This window comes from Neolamprologus multifasciatus, chromosome 15 (assembly GCF_963576455.1).
Source record: "Neolamprologus multifasciatus chromosome 15, fNeoMul1.2, whole genome shotgun sequence".
Classification (NCBI taxonomy): Eukaryota; Metazoa; Chordata; class Actinopteri; order Cichliformes; family Cichlidae; genus Neolamprologus; species Neolamprologus multifasciatus.
Window position 1 is genome coordinate 35,128,388 of NC_140453.1, and position 22,433 is coordinate 35,150,820.

The 22,433-nt window shown below is 37.2% G+C and overlaps 1 protein-coding gene across 4 annotated transcripts in view; it reads left to right on the forward strand.

Annotated features, from left to right (window-relative positions):
• LOC146502561 (E3 ubiquitin-protein ligase rnf213-alpha-like) overlaps positions 1 to 22,433 on the forward strand; it is a 71,789-nt gene that overhangs the window by 3,168 nt on the left and 46,188 nt on the right. For 2 of the 4 annotated variants that reach the window (XM_085132699.1, XM_085132700.1), the window contains exons 2-22: positions 601 to 706; positions 1,024 to 1,106; positions 2,032 to 2,745; positions 4,987 to 5,132; positions 5,219 to 5,362; positions 5,564 to 5,763; positions 7,946 to 8,211; positions 8,333 to 8,589; positions 8,942 to 9,124; positions 9,214 to 9,409; positions 10,242 to 10,297; positions 10,422 to 10,581; positions 10,764 to 10,898; positions 13,327 to 13,425; positions 13,507 to 13,629; positions 13,782 to 13,968; positions 14,279 to 14,452; positions 15,137 to 15,289; positions 17,734 to 18,344; positions 18,731 to 18,890; positions 18,968 to 19,185. In XM_085132699.1, the coding sequence (XP_084988825.1) occupies positions 607 to 706; positions 1,024 to 1,106; positions 2,032 to 2,745; positions 4,987 to 5,132; positions 5,219 to 5,362; positions 5,564 to 5,763; positions 7,946 to 8,211; positions 8,333 to 8,589; positions 8,942 to 9,124; positions 9,214 to 9,409; positions 10,242 to 10,297; positions 10,422 to 10,581; positions 10,764 to 10,898; positions 13,327 to 13,425; positions 13,507 to 13,629; positions 13,782 to 13,968; positions 14,279 to 14,452; positions 15,137 to 15,289; positions 17,734 to 18,344; positions 18,731 to 18,890; positions 18,968 to 19,185 (4,365 nt within the window). In that variant the 5' untranslated portion in view covers positions 601 to 606. Of the gene's footprint in view, positions 1 to 600; positions 707 to 1,023; positions 1,107 to 2,031; positions 2,746 to 3,329; positions 3,841 to 4,368; positions 4,664 to 4,986; positions 5,133 to 5,218; positions 5,363 to 5,563; positions 5,764 to 7,945; positions 8,212 to 8,332; positions 8,590 to 8,941; positions 9,125 to 9,213; positions 9,410 to 10,241; positions 10,298 to 10,421; positions 10,582 to 10,763; positions 10,899 to 13,326; positions 13,426 to 13,506; positions 13,630 to 13,781; positions 13,969 to 14,278; positions 14,453 to 15,136; positions 15,290 to 17,733; positions 18,345 to 18,730; positions 18,891 to 18,967; positions 19,186 to 22,433 lie in introns of those variants that run through there. The other 2 variants (XM_085132703.1, XM_085132702.1) reach the window with 2 other exon arrangements.

The following is a 22,433-nucleotide window of genomic DNA, read 5'->3' on the forward strand; positions in this document are numbered from 1 at the left end:
AGTGCCCCTCTAATAACAAGTAATGTGACAACAAGACCTTGTCCACCCTCTTCCAGAAATCTCTCCCTCTTTTACACCTTTTACAACAGTACAGAACATCACCACTTTAAACTACTTCAATAATAAACATAAAAGTAACATGTTTTCAAAGCTCTCACCAACAAATGAACATTATGGAGCTTTAATTTTTGTGTGCTAAGACTCCCTAAACACTACCAGTATAAGAAAATAACAACCATCCATGACAGTCATTGGGCTATCGACTGTTTAAATAAATATACACACTCACATCTTCTGTTATCACATTGAATATGTCAAAATATAGAAATGCATTCTTTTCAATAATGTGTGCAGTGTAGCAGTATTTAAGGTCTGACATTAAAATCATGTCACTGTAAATTGTTGAAGGACAACAACGTTAACACAGATTAAATGTTTTAAATTCATCAACACTACCGCCTATTTAACTTATTACAACATAAAGAAGATAAGATGATATCAATCAGTTTGGTAAAACAGTTTTTGAAAGAGCTTGAATTATACGTACGATGCTCAAGGGCATTACAATGTTTCTGTCATTTATAATGTTGTTTTTTTCAGGCAATCATGTTTTGCCCTGAATGTGGAACTCAAGTGGACAGTACATTTAAATTCTGCCCTGAATGTGGCTACAAGTTATTTCTTTTGTCTCAAAAAAAGGCTCAAGGTAAGTTTCCTGTCATAATAGTACAACTTATATTAACCCTAGTTCAAGGAGTTCATTTGCAACCATAAAACAGTACGGTAGGTGGATGTTTAACTAGAATGAAAATGACACAGTGTTCTGATAATCGTCTGAAACACAAGTACTCTGGGTAAAGATAACAAATTATAGCATTTGAAAATGTAAGGCTTCGTGGTCATAAGTCAAAGGTCAGGGTCATATGAATAAGGAAAAAAACTGGATCATCTCCAATGCCATTTTCACTCTGATTAGATATATATAAAACTTACATAAAAATAATTGTTTTTATGTAACCACAGCTAAGGAGAAAAGCCAAAAGGAGGATCAAGACCAGGCTCCAAAAGAAGATAAAGGTATAAAGGAAAACACCACCCAAATACAGGTAAAAAAAAATACTGTTTTACACCAAGATTATCTAGAGCAGTAAACAAGCTATTAAAAATACAAGAAAATCCTTTTGCAAACCTTCCAAGTTTAGCTTTGACTGGTGTTTGTACTTTGAGCACAAGAACCCAGGGTTGCTCCTATTTAAGGGTTTTCTGAATTTTATAATTGTAATTGGTGGTGTTTCTTTTTCCCTCTGCCTTGGTTATTTTATTGTACCAAGATCTAATTGGATTAACTCTAATTACTGTACAGTCATTCCAGAGTTATGAGTTTGACTTTTGTTTGAATTTCTTTTGAGTTATGTACTTGCTAGGCATTTTGTGGTTGGTTTTATTTTGACTCAATATTACGTTTAGTCTTTTAGGATCCTTAATCCTTAGCTTTTGCTACTTTCTGTTAGTGTTTAGAATTTACATGTTATTCTTGCCTTCCCTAGTGTTCCCCTGTATTGGGTTAAGTGTGTGTTTCTTGCTTCTGTGTTTAGTTCTATGTTACTTCCTGTATTACTTTGCAAGTTCTTGTCTCTTGTGTCCTGCTTTGAGCTTTATTCAACTACGCTGATTACATTCAGCTGTGTCTTATTACCCCTGTGTCCTCTCTTCCCCTGATTAAATTGTTTGTGTCTTTGTACCCTGTATTTGACTGTTTGCTTTGTTTTGTCACACAACACAGCATGTGCTTATTTCCTCCTGTTCTTTTTTAACGTTGTAATTTTTATGTTCTGGACTTTCATCAGAACATGAAAAGCCACATTAAAGACCTGCTTTTTGTTAACTTCAAATGTGTCTCTGCTGTTTGCATTAGCCTCCCATCTCTCTACCCTTTAATAGCACAGTAATACAAAAAGTGTTTAATTTCTGCTTCTAGAAATTATCCGTTTGAAATGGTATTTCCTGAACTAACTGTGTAGTTTTTTTCAGGGACAGTTGGCTACTGATGATTCTGAGCTGGACAGCAAAGGTGCTGCATCATCACATAGCAATGCAGACCCAGCCACAGTGGAAAATGAGAGTGCATCCTCATCTCTTCACCAGACACAGTTTGACAGTGAACTAGCAGCTTGTGAGGAGAAACAGAAGCAAAATGCTGTGGCTCCTGAAATTAACTCTGACTCATGCAGTGAGGCAACACCTGAAACAAACCTGTCTGTTCCTAAAACAACACCCTCCGCTACATCTGCCCACAGCAAAATACCAGCACATCAAACAAGGGATTCATCAGATATAGACAAAGATGACACCCCGGATCAATATCAAACTCCTTCTGACAAGCGAAGTGATGTTAATTCTGGACCCTTATCTAACTCCAAAGATTCCCCATCAATCAAAGAAGCTGAGTCTACTGTCCCTGAATCATCTGAGGACATATTACAAGAAGCCAAGGCAGCAACACAGCCTGCCCCACACCAAGATACAAACAAGACAACATCTCATGAGATTCAAAATCTCTCTCGGAAGTCTGCTGATAAGGAAAACTCCATGAACACAGATCAAAATACGTTCACAAAACAGGCTGACAGGAAAAAAGACCAAGTAGGAGATGAGACGTGTTATTCAGATGATCAAAATGCCACAAATTCAGAGAAGTCTTCAAGACCCAGCCCAGTAACAAAGGACACCAGCAAAGACACTGAGGTATTATGAAGTCAAATACAGAGTTTTAACCTCAAGCTGAATTTTACACAAAATGCAAAACAGTAACACAAATAAAAAGTTAACATTTTATAATTACAATATAATGTAATGAGAAATGTAGTCTAGTCATGTTGCAATATTAAAACAGAAAATAAAACTATCCTCTTTCTGAAAATGGAACAATGTTTTGCCTGATTTGCACCAAACTTATCAACTGTAGTAAAGCTTTTAAAAATAGAGGAACAAGATTTTGCAGCTGTTTCAAGTTCAGCTTGAAAAGATGAACGCTGGCATTTCTGCTTCCAGTGAAATCTTGTCTCCAAAAAATATTTATCAGTTTGAAATGGTATTTCCTGAACTAACTGTGTAATTTTTTTCAGGGACAGTTGGCTACTGATGATTTTGAGCTGGACAGTAAAGGTGCTGCATCATCACATAGCAGTACAGACCCAGCCACAGTGGAAAATGAGAGTGCATCCTCATCTCTTCGCCAGACACAGTTTGACAGTGAACTAGCAGCTTGTGAGGAGAAACAGAAGCAAAATTCTGTGGCTGCTGAAATTAACTCTGACTCATGCAGTGAGGCAACACCTGAAATAAACCTGCCTGTTCCTAAAACAACACCCTCCGCTACATCTGCCCACAGCAAAATAGCAGCACATCAAACAAGGGATTCATCAGATATAGACAAAGATGACACCCCGGATCCACATCAAACTCCTGCTGACAAGCGAAGTGATGTTCATCCTGGACCCTTGTCTAACTCCAAAGATTCCCCAACAACCAAAGAAGCTGAGTCTACTGTCCCTGAATCATCTGAGGACATATTACAAGAAGCCAAAGGCAGCAACGCAGCCTGCCCCACACCAAGATAAAAACAAGACAACATCTCATGAGATTCAAAATCTCTCTCGGAAGTCAGCTGATACTAAAAACTCCATGAACACAGATCAAAATACGTTCACAAAACAGGCTGACAGGAAAAAAGACCAAGTAGGAGATGAGACGTGTTATTCAGATGATCAAAATACCACAAATTCAGAGAAGTATTCAAGACCCAGCCCAGTAACAAAGGACACCAGCAAAGACACTGAGGTATTATGAAGTCAAATACAGAGTTTTAACCTCAAACCGAATTTTATACAGAAATGCAAAATCATAGTATGAGGAGAAAATGTTGAATTTTCTAACAAAACAAATCATTTATTAAGGAATGTATTTATCCAGCAATAGTTAAACAGGAAACCACAGATTTTTCTTTCTGGAAGTAAAACATTGTTTTGTCTGCTTGTTTCACACTAAACTTCAACTGCAGTAAAAAACAAAGTCTCAAAGATAGAAGAACCGGTTTATCCAGACCTTCAAGTTCAGCTTCCACAATGTCCTGTTTATCTTGTTCAGACAGTGTACTAACTTACTGGTTCCCCTTAGTTATGAGTTTGCAAAGACAAACATCATGTTTGAACTAAAAAGTGGCACAACTCTGTGTGTATTAGAGATAATATGTTATTAGGATTAACTACAAAAACTGTGTAAGCTCTGCTTCCAGAGAAACCCTATCTCAATAAATACTTAAACATTTTAATAGGTATTTGGTGAACTAACTCTGTAGCTATTCTTTAGGTACAATTGGCTGCTGCTGAATCACAGCCAGACAGAGAGCATTCTACAACACCAGACAACATTGCAACCCAAGTTGAAGCAGAAAATGGAAGCAGATCCACATCCCCTTCTGCAGACACAGCTGGAAAGTAAATTAGCTACTCTCCCTCAAGGTATAGAATCTTGTAATAAGAAAGAGGGACATCTTGCTGTGACTGCTGAAAGTGACTCTGAATTACGCAGTAAGGCAACACCTGAAACAAACCTATCCGTTTCCACAACGCCAGTAACAAAGGACACCACCAAAAACACTGAGGTATTATGAAGACAAATACAGAGTTTTAACTGGCAAACTGAGTTTAATACAAAACCGCAAAATTATAACATGAGGGAAAAGATTTTAAAATTGTAACATTTCTGAAATGTTTTTTTCCGATCTGAAACCAATTTAACTAACATTAATTAATATCCATTTTCATAAGTAGAAGGTGAAAATCGACATATTGTCGCTCTACATTAAACATATTTTTCTGACTACCAATCAAGTTCTTGTAGGACTTAAGTTTTATTTTCTTTTACTCATACAGTATATAAAATAAGAAATAAAACTGGTTTGTTTGTTTTTTTTACATTTATAAGGCTACTTCCACTAACTCAAATAAGGACACAGGTGCACATCTGGCAAAAGAACAGCAACAAGGCAAGAGAGATGGCTCTAGGCCACCAACTTCACCCTGCCCTCCCCATCATAGTGATGCCCAAGTGGGCCATCAGAGACCACAAAAGTAAGTAACAGGATGTAGAATATACATATTTGAGTTCATATTTTTAACCATCAAATTATTTATTTGCCTCTTTCCTGTTATTCCAGTTCATCAGTCAGTGAAGGAATATCTGTGTATTTTCACGTTGTCGTTTCTAAAGACTTTCACTGGGATCCAGAGAAAGACATTGTTGTGTTAAAATCTGCTGCACTGTTAGGAAGCTGGGATGGTTCGATCGCAATGTTCCCCAGGTATAACTTATTGTTGTTATTTGTTTGTTCAAAAACAATGTTTTTTTTTTAATTCTCCACAGAAAATCAGTGAGACTGAATTTAGATGTGATTAAATATTCCTATTTTTGCCAGTATAGAAATTATATTAGCTTCTATCAAGTTATTAGATTGTTTGTCATCTGTATATCCCCTCTCTAACAATAACTTTCTCTTTAATAGGTCTCTTGGAGATAAGAGATATCTTGTTGAAAGACATGTTAAAATTCCCAAGGAAAAACTTCATGAGAGTATACCCTACAAATATGCAGTTTACAAGCACAGTAAAAAGGAGTTCATTTATGAGGCCATCTACCAGGAAGAGAAAAATGACTACATCAACAGATGCCTGTCGATCAAACAAGGGCTTTTAACAAGAGAAGGTATTCTAAATTCATATTATTGATATAGATTTTGCAAATATTAGATTTAATTACTGTATTTAATAAATGCAAAAAAACTGAGAAAAACAATGATTATGTGGGCTTTAATGTATGCCCAATTTTACACCTATACTAAGAAAACAGTCTGCTTTGATGATGTCACATCCACAAGAGAGCAAACCCTTTTTCACCTCCATCAACTGCTAATCTCCAAGTGAGGAAGGAGGCAACCTTTGGTCTACTTGGTCAAACAGCAGACATTTTCACTGGAGAGATGTTTATACTATTTTTACTGCCTGTGAGAGTATGGATTTATTGTAACGAACCCTCCTCTGCAGTCAGTTGTTGACACTAGAACCACAATTTGCACATATTCTCTCCTCAGTAAAGTCTTCCTTGATAGTTTGCTAACTATATGTAAGATATTCATTAGATTGAGAATTTGGTGAATTTTAGCACTGAAAGCGCTTTATCTACATGCCTCATTCACCCATTGACACCCATTCATACAGGCACCGTTTTTCTAAATGTAAATGCTTTCTGTCTAACATTCACACATATTTACACTCTGATGAACACTTCGGGGAGCAACTTGGGGTTCAGTGTCTTGCCCAAGGATATTTAGGCATGCACACTGAAGGTGGGAGAAGCCAGGGACTGAACCACCAATTTTAGTAGATGACCTGCTTTACCGCGTACTCCCTATTTTTAAGCAGCAACAGGAGCAAAAATAATGTCAGTGAGCTTTTATTCATTCATTCATTTTTCATTCACAAAACCAGCTCACCGCAGTGACTTCATTGGTCTCACTGCACCACAGTCATAGCAGAAAATGTACATCCTCAAATCAAAAGCCAGAGACCCAACCTTTCTGATAGCAACAGGAAACAAAAAAAATGACAACCACAAAAAGATCTGAAAATAAGTGTAATATGTTTTACATTGTCACAGACCACCAGATCTAACTTGTGATTCAATCAGTGAGTGAAAATCAGGTTAGGACTGATTTTGTCATGTAGGGCTGTGGCTTATTCTCTTAGATCTAAACCTGTCATGTAACTTGTGGCAGGCAGTAGGGCTGTGCAATATGACAAAATATATTGGATGAAGAAATTAAAACATCTTTTCATATTATACGCTATCGTTTGTTTCGTGGTGTCGCAAAATACACCGTTTACGGCAAAAATCTTTTGCTACCACCTACACAAGAATCACATGAAAGAGTATCGAGAGAGTTTACGGATGACAAGCAAAAAAGAGCTGTCAGGTGCTCAAAATAAACCTTAGACTCAAACGTTAGAACAGGCATTTCCCCGCAGCATGCCATGTAATAAATATTGACAAAGAAAATGGCGGCTATCTAAAACTATATAGTTTCATGCATGGGTCAAAATACTCAACTCCAGGTACACGAAGCCCCGCTGAAAACACTTCACACAAATTGAGTTGCAAAGATTCACAGAATAAGATCAAATGTACTATTTTGTGATATATATCGTTATCGGGACAATAGATGTCTTATATTGGGATATGAGACTTTGGTCATATCGCACAGCCCTTCAGGCAGGAAGAGGACTCAAACGTAGGACTCATGAACAAAAAGGGGTAAACTAAAAGAGGCAGCTTTATTATGCTGTGACAAAACTCAAATACCAGAAATAAGAAAACATAGCCCTAAAACTAAAAACTAAGACCAAAACAAACTAGAAACCTGGGAACTAGAAGCTAGGACCTGGAAAATACAAAGGAACACACAGCACATGGAACAACATAACAACAGGCAGAGGAAATACTGAGACAACGAGACAGGACCGACTGGGGAGACAAAGGGATGGTCTGGACACAGGGGATGCACGAACATAGAGACAAGAAAGACTAAACATAAAACGTGGAATAAAGGGGAGGCACAATAAAAGAAACCTAGGGAGTAGAAACTATAGACACTATATTAAGTTCTATGGTAATGAAAATTCAATATGCACAAGCCTAAATGTTCTAATCTTATATTCCCCCAAAAAGTGTAGAGGATCAAGCTTTAATGCAAGATGTTCAGTACATAATAAGTCACTGAACCCCAATCATCATTAAATGCACCCGGTATTGGCCAAAACAATAGTATGAATGGACCAACTGAATAATAAATGTAACCATTACCAAACTTGATGTATTTTGTGCTTCAAAGGTGAATGGCATCAATATGATGATATGATCCATCCCAAATTAAACACTGCCTGGTACTGGAATACTGCAAAAACAACTGTGGTGGAAGGGAGAAACCATGCTGGCTGGGAAATGCTAAAAATAATCTCTGATCTTCTCACAACCTGGAATGAACAAAATGTAGAAAACTTCTTTCTCCTGCTGCAACAGTTCATTCATACATACACTTATCCTCTACTTCATGATGGTATGGAAAAACGGTGGAGATTACCATATGGTTCAGAACAGGTAAGTAACAAGTGTTTTATGTTTCAACATATTACATCCATAATCCAACAGTATAAGAGAAAGTACTGAATGTTTTCCAATGTTCCAAAGTTTTCTGAAATTAACCTTTTGCCTTTTCCAGATTAAAAACCTTCTAAAAAAGTTTCTAGAGGAAATTATTGGTCTTAGGGCCAGAAAGAAAAGTGAAACAGTACAATCCTTACTACCAAATCTCCATGCCGGGATTATTGGTTTGCTGGTCTGCAACATGCATCTGAAGGACAGCATGAGCGATAAACTTTCCATTCTATGCAGTCTTCTTTGCCTGCCTAAATTGGCGCAGGGCCAGTTTGCCATTTTCTGGGAAAACTTTGCAAATCCTTTGACAGATAAAAAAAGGTAATTAGTATGTGGTTTATTTTTAAGCATAAACAATGATTGTGACAATGATTGTGTTTTTACAAAGATAATATGGGAGACAAGAACAACCCAGTTTAAAGTTAAAATTTACTAAAACATTATAAATTGTGTTTGTTTACATACAATAGTTACAACACTGCAATTTATCATCACTTTGGAATCCAGTCACCTATAATCTGATCAACCTGATTTGACTTTGGTGCAACAAACAATCTGGGTTTTCCAGTGTAGTGCTCCTGTTAAAATATCTGGAAAAATGAATGTCTCCTGTCCTGTGTTATGTGAATTTTTTGCTGGACTTGTATGTTTGCTGATCTCTCTACATATACAGAGTTGCAGATGCACTGGAGAACCTTTGCCACACTGCTATAACACACCATATTGAGAAGTGGTTCTTGGTCATCCCTCTGATTCATCTACTGAGAGGAGAAAGCAAACCATTTGAGCCAGTCTTGAATCCACAATCTGAATCTTGGAGAGGCTTGAGGGGAATCGAAGGACCCAGCTACGCACAGTAAGTGCTTATCCCCCATAAAGATGTTAAAATGTAATTAAATTTGTCTGGTCCCATTTATCTGCCCTGACCCTAACCCTTTTAACTAGGAATCGGATTGAGATCATGAAAGAACATGCATACCTGGCAGCCATTGATCGTCTTCTTGTGCACTCTTGGATGTGTCTCATACGGATGGATGACCTAATGAGCTTCATGTCATGTCCAGTGAGAGTTGAACTACTAGACATTCTTCATTATTTGCAGTTCAACATCAAATCTGGCATAACTCAACCCATGTACAAGGTATTTATTCTTAAAACAGTTATTTTGTTTTAATAAAAACAGAGTTTTAAATAGCAAAGTGAAAATTAAAATTAATATTAATAACAAGTTTTACTTATATTTAATATTATATAACTAAGTAATGCTTAGGTATATAAAATTAAGTTGTCAAATAAATATGTTACTTCCCTCAGTTCTATAGAAATAAATTACTAATTAATAATACTGTTTAATTAATTATTATTAACTAATTAATTTTAAACTAATTCATTTTATAATTAGTTAATATTATTAATTATTATTTTGATTGTCGCTGTTTTTAATAAGAAAAACTTTTTTTCTTATTTTTGTGAGGGGGTTTATGTCTGCTATGTGACAAGAGACTGAGTGTTGTGTTCAAAACTGCCCCAAGCCAGATAAGATATATAAATAAAATAAATAATTAAAAATAAAATTAAACAAAATAATAGTAACCACAAGTAGCAACCCCAAAAGTTAATCAAAAATAAAAGTCAACACTGACTTTTGATTTAATACAGGGTTATAATCCTCCTCTGCCAAGGAATGTTTTATTATGCAGTTTCGTTTTGGTCAGTTTTGTTTATAGCACTCAACTGATCTGATATGCAAAGGCCTGTGATTGGCTAAAGTCCCTTGTCACATGATATGTTAGCCTAAGCCTAAAAACAAATTTCAGAATAGGAGCAGGAGCTGAAGTCTCTCCTAGACCACACTGATTTATAAAATGTTGAAAGGCTACTCTAGATTTTATGTCCAGTGGCATGTGTGTTGTTGCCTTCAACAGCTATGTCTCTTCATATTCAATAAATATCTACTATGATTCTGATTACAGGTTCTGATAAATTTGACATCCCATGTCATCAATAGAGAAAGTCACCAAAATAACAGGTACAATAAAAAGCCTCTGTTTGTCATTATAGCCCAGTATCTCTGAAGAAGGATCAATATTGATTTTCAGCATCAGTGCTGATGGCAGTCTTTCCTCAAACAATAATGTAATGTTTTCTTCTAGTTTCGATGACAAAAATGGAGAGTGTTGCCTGAAAACTGCAGTAATGCTTCTTGGCTCTGTCTGCAATTTCACAAAAGATCCAAATTACTCTGACCTTCCTCTCCACTTCCTTGACCTAGTCTGTCTGATAGCCAAGGTCTACGGCCACAATGATTCCCAGGTCAGAGCTGCTTGTTAGTCAGTTGGACTACCATATGAGCAAAATGTCTTTATGTTTCTTTTAGCTAAACCTCAAAATTAAAAAAAAAACCCATACATTTTAATGCTTAAATGTAATTGTTGATTTCACATTGACAGCGTTTAGTTTATTTTATTTCATAAAGAAATTTATAACTGTTACAGACAAGAGAGCAAATTCAGGAAGAGTCATTTTGGGAGACATTAGAAACAATGAGGAAGTGGCGAAGAAGTACCTTCAGTAATAAACTGCTCAATGAATGGAATCATTTGCACTTTTCTGTACCCAATGAAATAAAGGTAAGTAGAAATTAAGTAAGCTCTTGTACTCTGTTATGGTGTCATATAAATAATTCACTTTGATCATCAGCACAGTAGCCACTTAGATATAGCTCATCTTACAAAACAAAAAAAGAGGACATCAATGTACACTAACAGTCAAAGGTTTGGACACACCTTCTCATTTAATGGTTTGTCTTAATTTTTACTACTTTCTACAATGTAGATACAAACTGAAGACATCAAATATATGAAGCAAGATATATGGACTTATGTAGCAAAGAAAAATAAAAAAATAAAAAAAATAGAAAAATAAATCTAAATATGTTTTATATTTTAGATTCCTCTGAGTAGCCACCGTTTGCTTTGTTGACAGCACTGCAAACCCTCTGCCTTCTCTCAGTGAGCTTCATGATGTAGTCCTGAAATGTTTTCACTTCAAAGGTGTGCCTTGCCAGGGTTTGTTTGTGGAATTTCTTGCCTTCTTAATGGGGTTGGGACCATCAGTTGTGTTGTGCAGAAGTCAGGTTGGTACACAGCTGACAGCCCTATTTGACAACTGTTAGAATTCATATTATGGCAAGAACCAACCAGCTAAGTAAAGAGAAATGACAGTCCATCATTACCTTAAGAAGTGAAGGTCAGTCAGTCTGGATAATTGCTCATACTTTGAATATGTCCCCAAGTGCAGTCGCAAAAACCATCAACAATGGAACTGGCTGGCATGAGGACCACCCTAGCATGGCTACCACAGCATCCTCCATCCCATCCGGTTTGGACCATCATTTATTTTTCAACAGGACAATGACCCCAAACACACCTCTAGGCCGTGTAAGGGCTATTTGACCAAGAAGGAGAGTGATGGAGTGCTGCACCATGGTCTGGCCTCCACAGTCACCTGACCTAAACCCAGTCGAGATGATTTGGGATAAGATGGACCACAGAGAGAAGGCAAAACAAGTGCTCAGCATCTCTGGGAACTCCTTCAAGACTGTTGGAAAACCATTTCAGTTGACGACCTCATGAAGCTCAGAGAGAGAATGCTAAGAGGGTGCAAAGCAGTAATCAAAGCAAAGGATGACTATTTTGAAAAACCTAAAATATTAAACATGTTTTGAGTTATTTCACAATTTTTTGTTTACTACATAATTCCACATGTGTTCATTCATAGTCTTGTTGCCTTCAGTAAGAATCTACAATGTAAGTAGTCATGAAAATCAAGAAACAACATAAAAGGAGAAGGTCTTGATTCATGCTCAATCATCCAGGGAAGTAAATCCGCAAAAGTTGATTTTATTCATCTGGACGTTTTCAGTGGGAGAAATGTTTCGTCACTCATCCAAGTGACTTCTTCAGTCTCCGCTGACTGCAGGTTTCCCCAATCTTATAAACAGCACATTTGCATAATGACTGAAACCTGCACCACTGAAAGAACAATGGGATGGGAGGTCAGTTGCTTGATCATTAATATGCAAATTCTCTGGATATTAATGATGAGTGACGAAACATTTCTCCCACTGAAAACACTACGTCCAGATGAACAGAATCAACTTTTGGGAATTAAAGGAGAAGATGTGTTGAAACTTTTGACCGGTAGTTTCATAGATGAACATAGATGAACATAGATGAACATCAATAGTCTCATTTTGCTTTTAATTGCTTTTGTTTTGTTTCATTTTTGTTTTTAATTAAATGTGTACCACATTTATTTTCTGTGAAGTAAAGCACATTAATACAAATTATTTTTTTTCTACAAGAATAGCTTAGTGTGATAGGTGCATTAAAGTACAGATCAAGTGTGGACTTGATCCTTATTTAGGCTTACAGTCTGCTCTAAGCCATTGTTTTACACATATAAAAAGAGCCTGACATAACTACAACTATGAATTAGTTTTTGAAAAAAGAGAACTAAAATCAAACCAATTTCATGAAAAAAAATTTTACCTACAGGAGTTCTTTTGATATTTGCCCACTTCAGTTCACTAAGTACTCTAGGCTAAATACGTCACAATTGCAGCTATCTGGAATAATAATGTGTCACGTCTCTTTTTAAGATAGCTGTCCTAGTTAGTTTTTTTCTTCATGCTACAAGTGAAAAACAAACTCCCTGCTGTCTGCCTCTCCTTTTTCAGAATCATTTTAAATCATTTATCATTTTAAATATAGCAACAAACAAACAATAAACAGACAGTAAATACAGTAAAAAAAAACAAAAAAAAACAGTAAATACTAGGACTACTTGTTACTGTCAAGCATCTAAGTCTAATGCCACTGCAATTGGCGGTGGTATCAGACAATCTTCTGTGAAATTTGAGCAGTTTAAGTCCTTTGTTTCCTGGACTGTAATTTCAGAGTTTCACATTTTCATACTTTTTTTTATCAAGTACAAGTTAACATGCCTATTAGTGAACACTGCAATAATCTATTAAAATGCACATCGTTTTTGTAGGTATGGAGCAATATCCTGAAAGTATCTTTTAGCCGTGAGGAACACACTAAAAACTGGAGAAGTACATTCATGAAGGATTTTGAAGGCAAACTGAAAAATGTAAGAATGAATTTTTATTTGAGTTATCATCATTGCATGTGCACCTGAAAAAAATATTGATGATATGTGCTTGTGTGCTAGGAAAAACATGTAAATCAAATTGGAATATACTGTACCACAATGGAAAAGGCGAGCAACACATGTCCATCATTATGCAGCACAATGGAGAAATGTGCAGTGGAGGCAGTTGCACGTATTTGCCAGGTATGATTTCAAAAAATTATGAAAAATGCTTATTAATTTCACATGATATAATTGTACATTCAATGGAAATTGAGAGGGGGGGGGGTTAATAGAAAAAGTTATAAATTCATATTAACACACACACATTAACCTATTCCCTTTTTTTTGCTTAGGATAAATCTGGTGAAGGGGTGTCGAATCTTTTGAAAAGACATAATATCACAAAGTTTCTGAAGCTTATGTCTGTTGTTGTGGTGGAGTCATGGCCCAAAGTCAATGGAGAGTACATTCAAGGCGAAGACTCAATATTTGAGTATCTTATGAACTGGCCCATGGCCGAAACTATCTTCCAGTTGGCAGGTAAACTTTAAAATTGAAAAAAAAATGTACTACTACTCTTTTTTAATGTCTATATTATTGTTACTCTCTAACATAATATTAATTGCACATTTCTGTGTAGTGCCCATTTCATGTTTATATTATATTTTACATAAATATGTGAACGTAAATGCCAGGCTGTGGGTTTCTAAGGCTGGATGTGTTATTTGTGTAGTATATCTATATAACAAATTTTAGAAAATAAAAGTAGAAAGCCATAAACAGACTTTCATTTTATTTTATCTAAAATGTCAGTAAAATGTGTTTGGGTTTTTGTACTCTTGTTTTCCAGGTGCTAGAGAGGGATTGGTTGAATCGTTTTCAGATGAAGCACAAACCATGATAGCTTTGGGGGCTTCAGCATTCAAATCTGTATCAGAAAAGTTCCTCAATGGAGACATTCAGTTTAAAGCTCTACTTCACATTTTCCGGAGAAAACGTGAATTTCTTGATTTGCTGAAGACAGGTGAATATGAATATCTATCTACTTCTGCCAGTTCTGCTTAGCATTCCTCTTTCTTTTCTTCACTCTTTTGTCTACTTCCTATTACTTCAGATTGTTTCTGTGCACTACTCTTTTCCTCTGAAGGGTTTTTTTTGTTTTGTGTTTGATTTGTTTTATTGTTATTAATATTATTATTATTATTTCACCTTCTAGAACACATCCCAAAGTATGAAATGAGAGTTATCTAGACATTTGAATTTAGTAACACAATTTGCAATTTTAAAAATGATGTTACATGAATAAACTCTCTACAGTTACATTGCAGTTTCACATAAAATGTAAAGCGTGTTATTGCTCCCAGTACCACGGACAAATTAATAACAGCCAATGTTCTATAAAATCAGCAGAAGTTTGAATGGTCTATTTGATAAAATCTAGGTAAACAAAGATATTTGCATATTTACTGAATAAATGGTTTCTAATCTGTTTAATTCACAACCCAGAAATACAAAGAGATATGTGTGTGTGTGTGTGTGTGTGTGTGTGTGTGTGTGTGTGTGTGTGTGTGTGTGTGTGTGTGTGTGTGTGTGTGTGCAGGAAATGTACAAGTAAAATGATAACAAAATTTCAGTGGGTGTTATGTATTATGGAGCATTACCTTATTTATCTATATTTCTGGTCATCAAAGTGTTTATGCTTCTCCAGATGGTCTATGTGATGATGGTCGCTGCAAAGATGAGCAAAACATGAAAACATTACTAAGACTGAGAGAAGAAGAAGCAGCGGCAGTGAATACTGAAAAGGAGCGGGTCAAAAGTCTTCTGCAAATGTGCCAGGAAGTTCCAGAGCATGTGAAAGGTGGGTGGTTCTAGCAAACTGAGAAAAAAATAAGCTTGCAAACTAAATTCCAAAAATGTTGAGATGCTCTGTAAAATGTAAATAAAATCAAAATGCAGCTCTAATAAAACCTTTATTTTGTTTACAGTAGATATAAAACATATCAAATGTTTACACTGAGAAAGTGTACAATATTAGGAAAAATATTAGCTTATTTTTAATTTGATGGCAGCAACACATCTCAAAAATTTGGGAAATTGTGCACCATCTGGTCTTCTTTTAACAACAGTCTGTAAATGTCTGGGAACTGAGAAGACCAGCGGCTGGACTTTTGGGAGAGGAATGTTATTCAATTTTTGTCTTACATAGTATTCTAGATGCTCAGCAGTCTTCTTTGCTGTAGCTTTTGTTTCATGATGCTCCGACAGTTTGCAGTTGGTGAAAAGGTGCCAGCATTTTCAGAACTTAATTTTTACTATTATATTTTTATATCATTATACTCTTTTCATTTAATTGTTACAACTGTCATCTCAGAGTAAAAAGTTCACAGTTTAAACCTCCCTGTTCAGTGGAAGCTTTTCTGTATGACTCTGTGGGTTTTCTCTGAGTACTCCTGCACATCAGGTGCTGTTAAGGTGGTGATGGAGCTTTTGGCCCTGTTCTAGATAAGACTGCAGAAAAAAAAAGGTCTGATATCTCCTCAATGATAGAGATATTTTTAAAATACGAATACCTCTGGGTAGGGATGGGTACCGGTATCCGGTGCCATCAAACGGTAGCAACTAGACCGAAAAGCAGCGCACATTTCGGTGCTTTATTTCGGTGCTTTTTTTTTTCCTGAGCTGTGATACACTTTAGATTCTAGCCAATCATTTTACGTTTCCGAGGATAGTAGGCGGGTCCAGGTACGTACTTTCTTTTAGAGCAGAGCTACAGATTAAAAAAGCCCAAGGCGAAGCGGTCAAAAGTATGGCTGTACTTCACAGCAAAAGATGCAAACTCAGCAGCCTGGAACAAGTACTTTAAGCTGATACTGTGATACTGTCAAAGGAGGTAACACCTCAAATCCGATGAAACACCTGGCGACGCATAGCGTTTTTTTAAAAAGCCGAGAAATGCGCCGTATTAGACCTCACACCGTGCACATCTACTGCGGGTGTGGTGCCTGTTATCGGACCCGGAGTTAGCAACATCCCCCAAGAACCCGAAGAGGAGAGTCCTGGCCCCTAGCCCTGCCAGTGTAGCAGAAATGATGACGGATGATGATGCAGCAGCAGCCGTTCTTCTCTGCGTGAGTAGCTTAATGTTGTTCGTGTGTAATTTACGTTGAGTAGGCTAACCGCGTTATTAAATTAATGCATGTAAGGTGAACTAGCAAACATCATCATAGCTACATGCGGCTGCCATCTTGTTTGATGGCAGATACTCCCTTCACCCTGGCCAAAAAGGCTAAATGACCAAAGAAAAAGTGGAAAACAGTTAAACATGAGAGGTTTTTGGACAAAGTTTGTGTTTTTTCCATTGTTTAAACACTGCTTCCAGCCAAGAGTGATACCATATATGCCCCATAGCTGCAGAAAAGGCTGACATTGTTATCTTTTTACAAAAAAACAGCTGAACATGAGAGGTTTTTGGACCAATTTTGTGTTCTCCATTCTTTAAGCACCGGTTTGAGCACCATTTAAGCACCGGCACCGTTTCAAAAGTACCGGTTTGGCACCGGTATCGGATAAAACCTAAACGATACCCATCCCTACCTCTGGGACAAATTTACCAATGGTCTACACGAACATAAAGCTTTTTTTTTTTGGTGTTATAAAGTTATTCTCAGGATTTACCAAGGAGGCATAATGTCAGTTTTGCAATGAAAGGTGTGGGCACAGGTTCTTTTATGCCTGGAATAGAATTTAGCTTTTCAAAAGCCAGACGTTTTGAAGAACATTTAAATAAAACATGCTAACATGATTTACAAAAGAATGATTTTATTGCGTCTGATACGGCAGTGACAGTTTCCAATCGAATGTTTTATTTTGCTTGTTCATATTACTGGGAGAGGGTATGAGCGTGCATTTGGCCTTGGATGGTTCAAGGGTGTCAATGTGGTGCCAGAGCTTCTGCTGTGTCCTGAAACTCTTTTCTAAGACCTCACCCTGAATGTTTATAGAACCAATTCATTATTTTGGGTAAGCAGAACATATCTTAGTAGTTTTTCATTAGAAGTGTGGACATTCATTTTTTAACACTGTAAAAATAAATAGATCCATATAGGAGCCTCTGGAAGGACCGAATTCAGGAGGAATTCTATTGATCTTAAAAGGCTGTTGCTACTTCATATTGAAAGAGTGAATAATGAACTCTTTGGGTCTAGAAATAATTAAACTAGGAAATGACTGGGAAAATAATTTTTGGTGTTATATTTTCACAGTAATTTTTATGCTTACATCTTTTCCACATCTAATCCACAGTTGATTTCAATGGATTGGACAAAAAGCTTGATCAGAACACAGATACAATGAAACTGAATGAATTTATGAAGGTCCGCACTCTCGATGGACTGATCTCTCCTACAGCTGTAAATGTCACTTATTTCAATCTGTGTGATACAACTTGCCAAATGGCTTCAGAACTGAATGCCATCAAAGACAGCATGATCTTCAGAACATGCTGGAAAAATCAAGTGGAGGAGCTATCAAGAGACCAATCAGATACAGATAACATTGATAGAAATGAAGAAATCTATACCCTTGACCAGGTCTACAACAAAATATTTCAGAGCTGCTCGAACAATTACAAAAAGCTTTATGATAGTCTGAAGAGTGGAGAACTTCTATTGGAAGAAATTAACAACATCTTTGAAGGCTATAAAGGAAAGTGTGAAGACTTGAGAAAGGACTTAGATATCATGTGCAGAGTAGACACATCTGATAACAGAACATGGATCAAAGAAAGGGTTAACCAAATTCAGCAATACCAGGATGTTCATCTAGCAGTTGAATCTTCCAAAATCATTGAGGACATCAAAAGCATGCTATGTCCAGAAGGGGACTTCAGTGTACTGGAGATGTTGCTGCAAATGGTATGTTTAAAATTACTTAATATAATTAAAAACAAGGTAATTGAAAGAAACTCTAGCCCTTACCTGCAAAATATTCACATTTGACTTACTTTTGACTCCTTTGATGGATGAATCCAGTCATGCTCAGCTGAAGAAAATATATTCTTGATATATATTATATAATTGAGTTATTAAGATAAATTATCATCTATTAGTGATCATGTTGAACTACAGACACTGTTAAAAATCATTTTGATCTTGTTCTCAGATGTAAAATATTCTAAAAGAATGACAGACATGAAATGTGTGTGATCTAAACAACCATCATAAAACATTTATTTGGGGGTATAAATACTCTTCTATAAAATACATTTTTGTGGGATTTAATATCATTGTATATTTTTCAGAATGACTCCAGCTTCAAGAAAAACAACCTGAACTGCATTGATGATGCTTTCATAAATGCAAAAAATATTCTTAAAGGCATTACAGACAGTCGCAAGGAGTGTCTTCAAAGATTCCTCCAGAGTAAAGACTTTATCCAGTGGATTAAAAAAGAACTTAAAGGTATAGAAGATTCTATTTTTATCATTAACAATTAAATATAGCATTTCATAACAACTAAAGAATACTTGTAACTGCAGATATCAATGAGCTGAAGGTTTTTGTTGACCTGGCATCAATCTCTGCTGGAGAAAATGACATGGATGTCGATCGAGTGGCCTGCTTTCATGATGCTGTCCTTGGTTTCTCGTCCATGCTGTATGACCTGAAGCAGGATTCTGATTTTCAGAAATTCAATGAGTCACTTGCAAAATTGTGGAAGGCACTTGATAATGACAAAGATATACCCAAGAAGCTGGTAAGACCTTCCTTTATGAAATATAACTAACATCACTGCTATAAATGGATAGAAGTACTAACATTAAGAATATGTCCTGATTTATCACTGAAGCTGTTAAAAAATTAAAAACCTTGCTTCCATTAAATATCATAGGGTATTTAAAAGATATTTCTTAATATAGATATTACTGATACTAATCTATATTAACAATATAATCAGTAGTCTGAGGTTGGATTTAGTTAAGGAACGGTCTGACTACTGTGGATGAATTTTGCTATATGGGCTGTGAAGGCAGCTGCAAAAATGGGCAAAACGGTGGCACGGTGGTTAGCACTGTTGTCGCACAGCAAGAAGGTCTTGAGTTCAATTCCACCATCAGGCCGGAGTCTTTCTGTGTGGAGTTTGCATGTTCTCCCTGTGTTTGCGTGGGTTCCCTCCGGGTACTCCGGCTTCCTCCCACCGTCCAAAGACATGCAACTTGTGGGGATAGGTTAATTGAATAATTCAAATTGCCACTAGGTGTGAATGTGCGAGTGAATGTGAGTGCGAATGGTTGTCTGTCCCTGTGTGTTGGCCCTGCGACAGACTGGCGACCTATCCAGGGTGTACCATGCCTCTCGGCCTATGACAGCTGGGATAGGCTCCAGCACCCCCCGCGACCCTGAAAAGGATAAGCGGAAGTGAATGGATGGATGGGGCTGTGAAGGTTCTTAGTCATCCAGGTTATCGTGGTCTAAGGAACTTGAAAGGAAAGCGTCTGGACTTCTTTAAGTTGCTTGAAGACATTTCACCTCTCATCCAAGACGCTTCTTCAGTTCTAAGGTCAATTGGTGGAGAGTCCCAGATTTAACTCCTAGGGGAGTGTCCTTCAAGAGGGACATGGACCCCTATCCTTGAAAGAGTGACCTTTAGATGTAGACAGAAAGCCAAGTCTTGTCTTGTGGAGGTGGCTCTTCAATGTTGTGCCATGCGTTTATGACGTGGTTGTTTGGTCACTCCAATGTAGAGGTCTGAGCATTCCTCACTACACTGTACAGAATACACTACATTATTAAGTTTGTGTTGAGGAGTTTTGTCTTTGGGATGAACTTGTTTTTTTTTTTCTGAGTTTGTGGCTGGGTCTGAAGTACACTGGGATGTCATGCTTGGAAAAGACTCCCCTGAGTTTTTCTGATAAACCAGCTACATAGGGGATGACAACATTGTTGCGTTGTCTTTCTTTTCTGTGCATCTTTGCTGACTTGATGAGTCAGCAAAGATCACATGTTTTAAGGGCTTCCTTTAATAATAATAATGATAATGTATACTTTATTGATCCCCTTGGGGAAATTATTCTCTCTGCATTTAACCCATTCACTCAGTAAAGCAGTGGGCAGCTGCAAATCAGGTGCCCGGAGAGCAGTGTAGGGACGGTACCTTGCTCAGGGGTACCTCAGGGTAGTTGTTCAGTGGATTTGAACCCCGACCTTCCGATAATGTGCCGGAACTACTGAGCTATCCCTGCCATGTGTGTGTTGGAGGGCTTAGAGGGAACATTTTATGCCTGGTGTTGTAAGGTCTTGATTACTCCAAGTTTGTGTTCCAGAGGGTGGTGGGAGTCAAAGAGGAGGTGCTGGTCCGATGACACCTAGGTCAAAATCGAAACCCAAGAAGTAGAATCCTTTAATGCTCACATCAATGCTGTAGATAAAAACATAAAGCTCGCCAGGGAAGACACAAAGGATAACTGTTTGCTATTCCTGGACTGTGCTGTGCGCATTGAAGTGAATGGAAACCTCAACGTTGAAGTTGAGGTTTCCATCGGACCAGCACCTCCTCTTTGACTCCCACTACCCTCTGGAACACAAACTTGGAGTAATCAGGACCCTACAATAGGGATGCAACGATACCAATTTTTTCAAACCGATACAATACCGATACTTGGATCTGAGCACTTGCCGATACAGAGTACAAAAACCGATACTTCTACCACACACACACACACACAAATGCAATGAGTTGGAAGAAAGTTTTTATTTTATTCTCTGCCAATAAAAAATTAAATCTTAATAAAAATGACCACAAAAAAATTTCAAGTGAAAAATAAGCACTTCTGTTAAATTATTGCAGAGTCTCCACATTGTAATTTAACAAAATATCACTGAACTATTGGCACTGTCTCGAGCTTTCAGAATAATAAATAAACACTTCTGTTTGGAATAAAATAAATACAAATTAGGTTTGAGAATAAAATAAACTTTTAAATTGTTGCAGAGTATCCATATTGTAAACAAACAAACAAAATAACGAAAGTATTTGGCATTGACAAACAAACTCCTCACCTGCCTGTGGATCATCAGTCCACTGCGCCGTTAAACCAAGGACTGACATCGTGCACACACTGCTTGTCTTTACCTCTTTAGAAAGTTTTGGCACCATTATCTCCCTGATGTATGGGCGGTTGGGAATTTCATATCGCAGCTCGAGTATGCTGAGAAGACGGTGCAATCCTATGTTTTCCACGACCTGCATTGGCTGGTCATCCAGAGCAATAAAATGAGTCAGAGCCTCTGTTATTTTAACTGCCTGTGGATTTTCTCTTGACATTTTTCAACGCTTTTCCAAAACCTGAGTTAAAGTTGGCTGTTCCGGTCCACACTGCTGACATTTTGTTTAGCCTAGCAGCAGCCTCCAGTTTCTCTTTTTTATCTGGAGCCGCCAGTCTCACTCGCCTAACCCTGTGCCTGTTCAGCGTGGGATGTCCCCCTAGTGGCCAATCTAAGCAAACTACAACAGAAATGACAATCCACCCTCTGATTAATGAAATAAGTTAGTATCGGTTTATGGTATCGGTTAACTTTTCCGAGTATGAGTACACACACATTTTACAGTATCGGTCCCGATACCCGATACCAGTATCAGTATCGGTGCATCCCTACCCTACAACACCGGGCAGAAAATGTTCCCTCTAATATCTGAAGGGAAAAGGAAGGAACACACACATAAAGGAAGCTCTTAAAACATGTGATTATCCTAATTGGGCTCTCGTCAAGTCAGCATAGAAAAGAAGATCAGACACCAACTAGGGAAGATCAGAAAGGCAAACGCAACTGTGTTGTCATCCTCTATGTAGCCGGTTTATCAGAAAAACTCAGGAGAGTCTTCTCCAAGCATGACATATCAGTGTACTTCAGACCAGCTCACACTCAGACAGAAACTGGTTCAGATGGTTTGGAAGAGCACTGATAGAAGCCATCTATGTCCACTGTGAACAACCATCTTTGAAC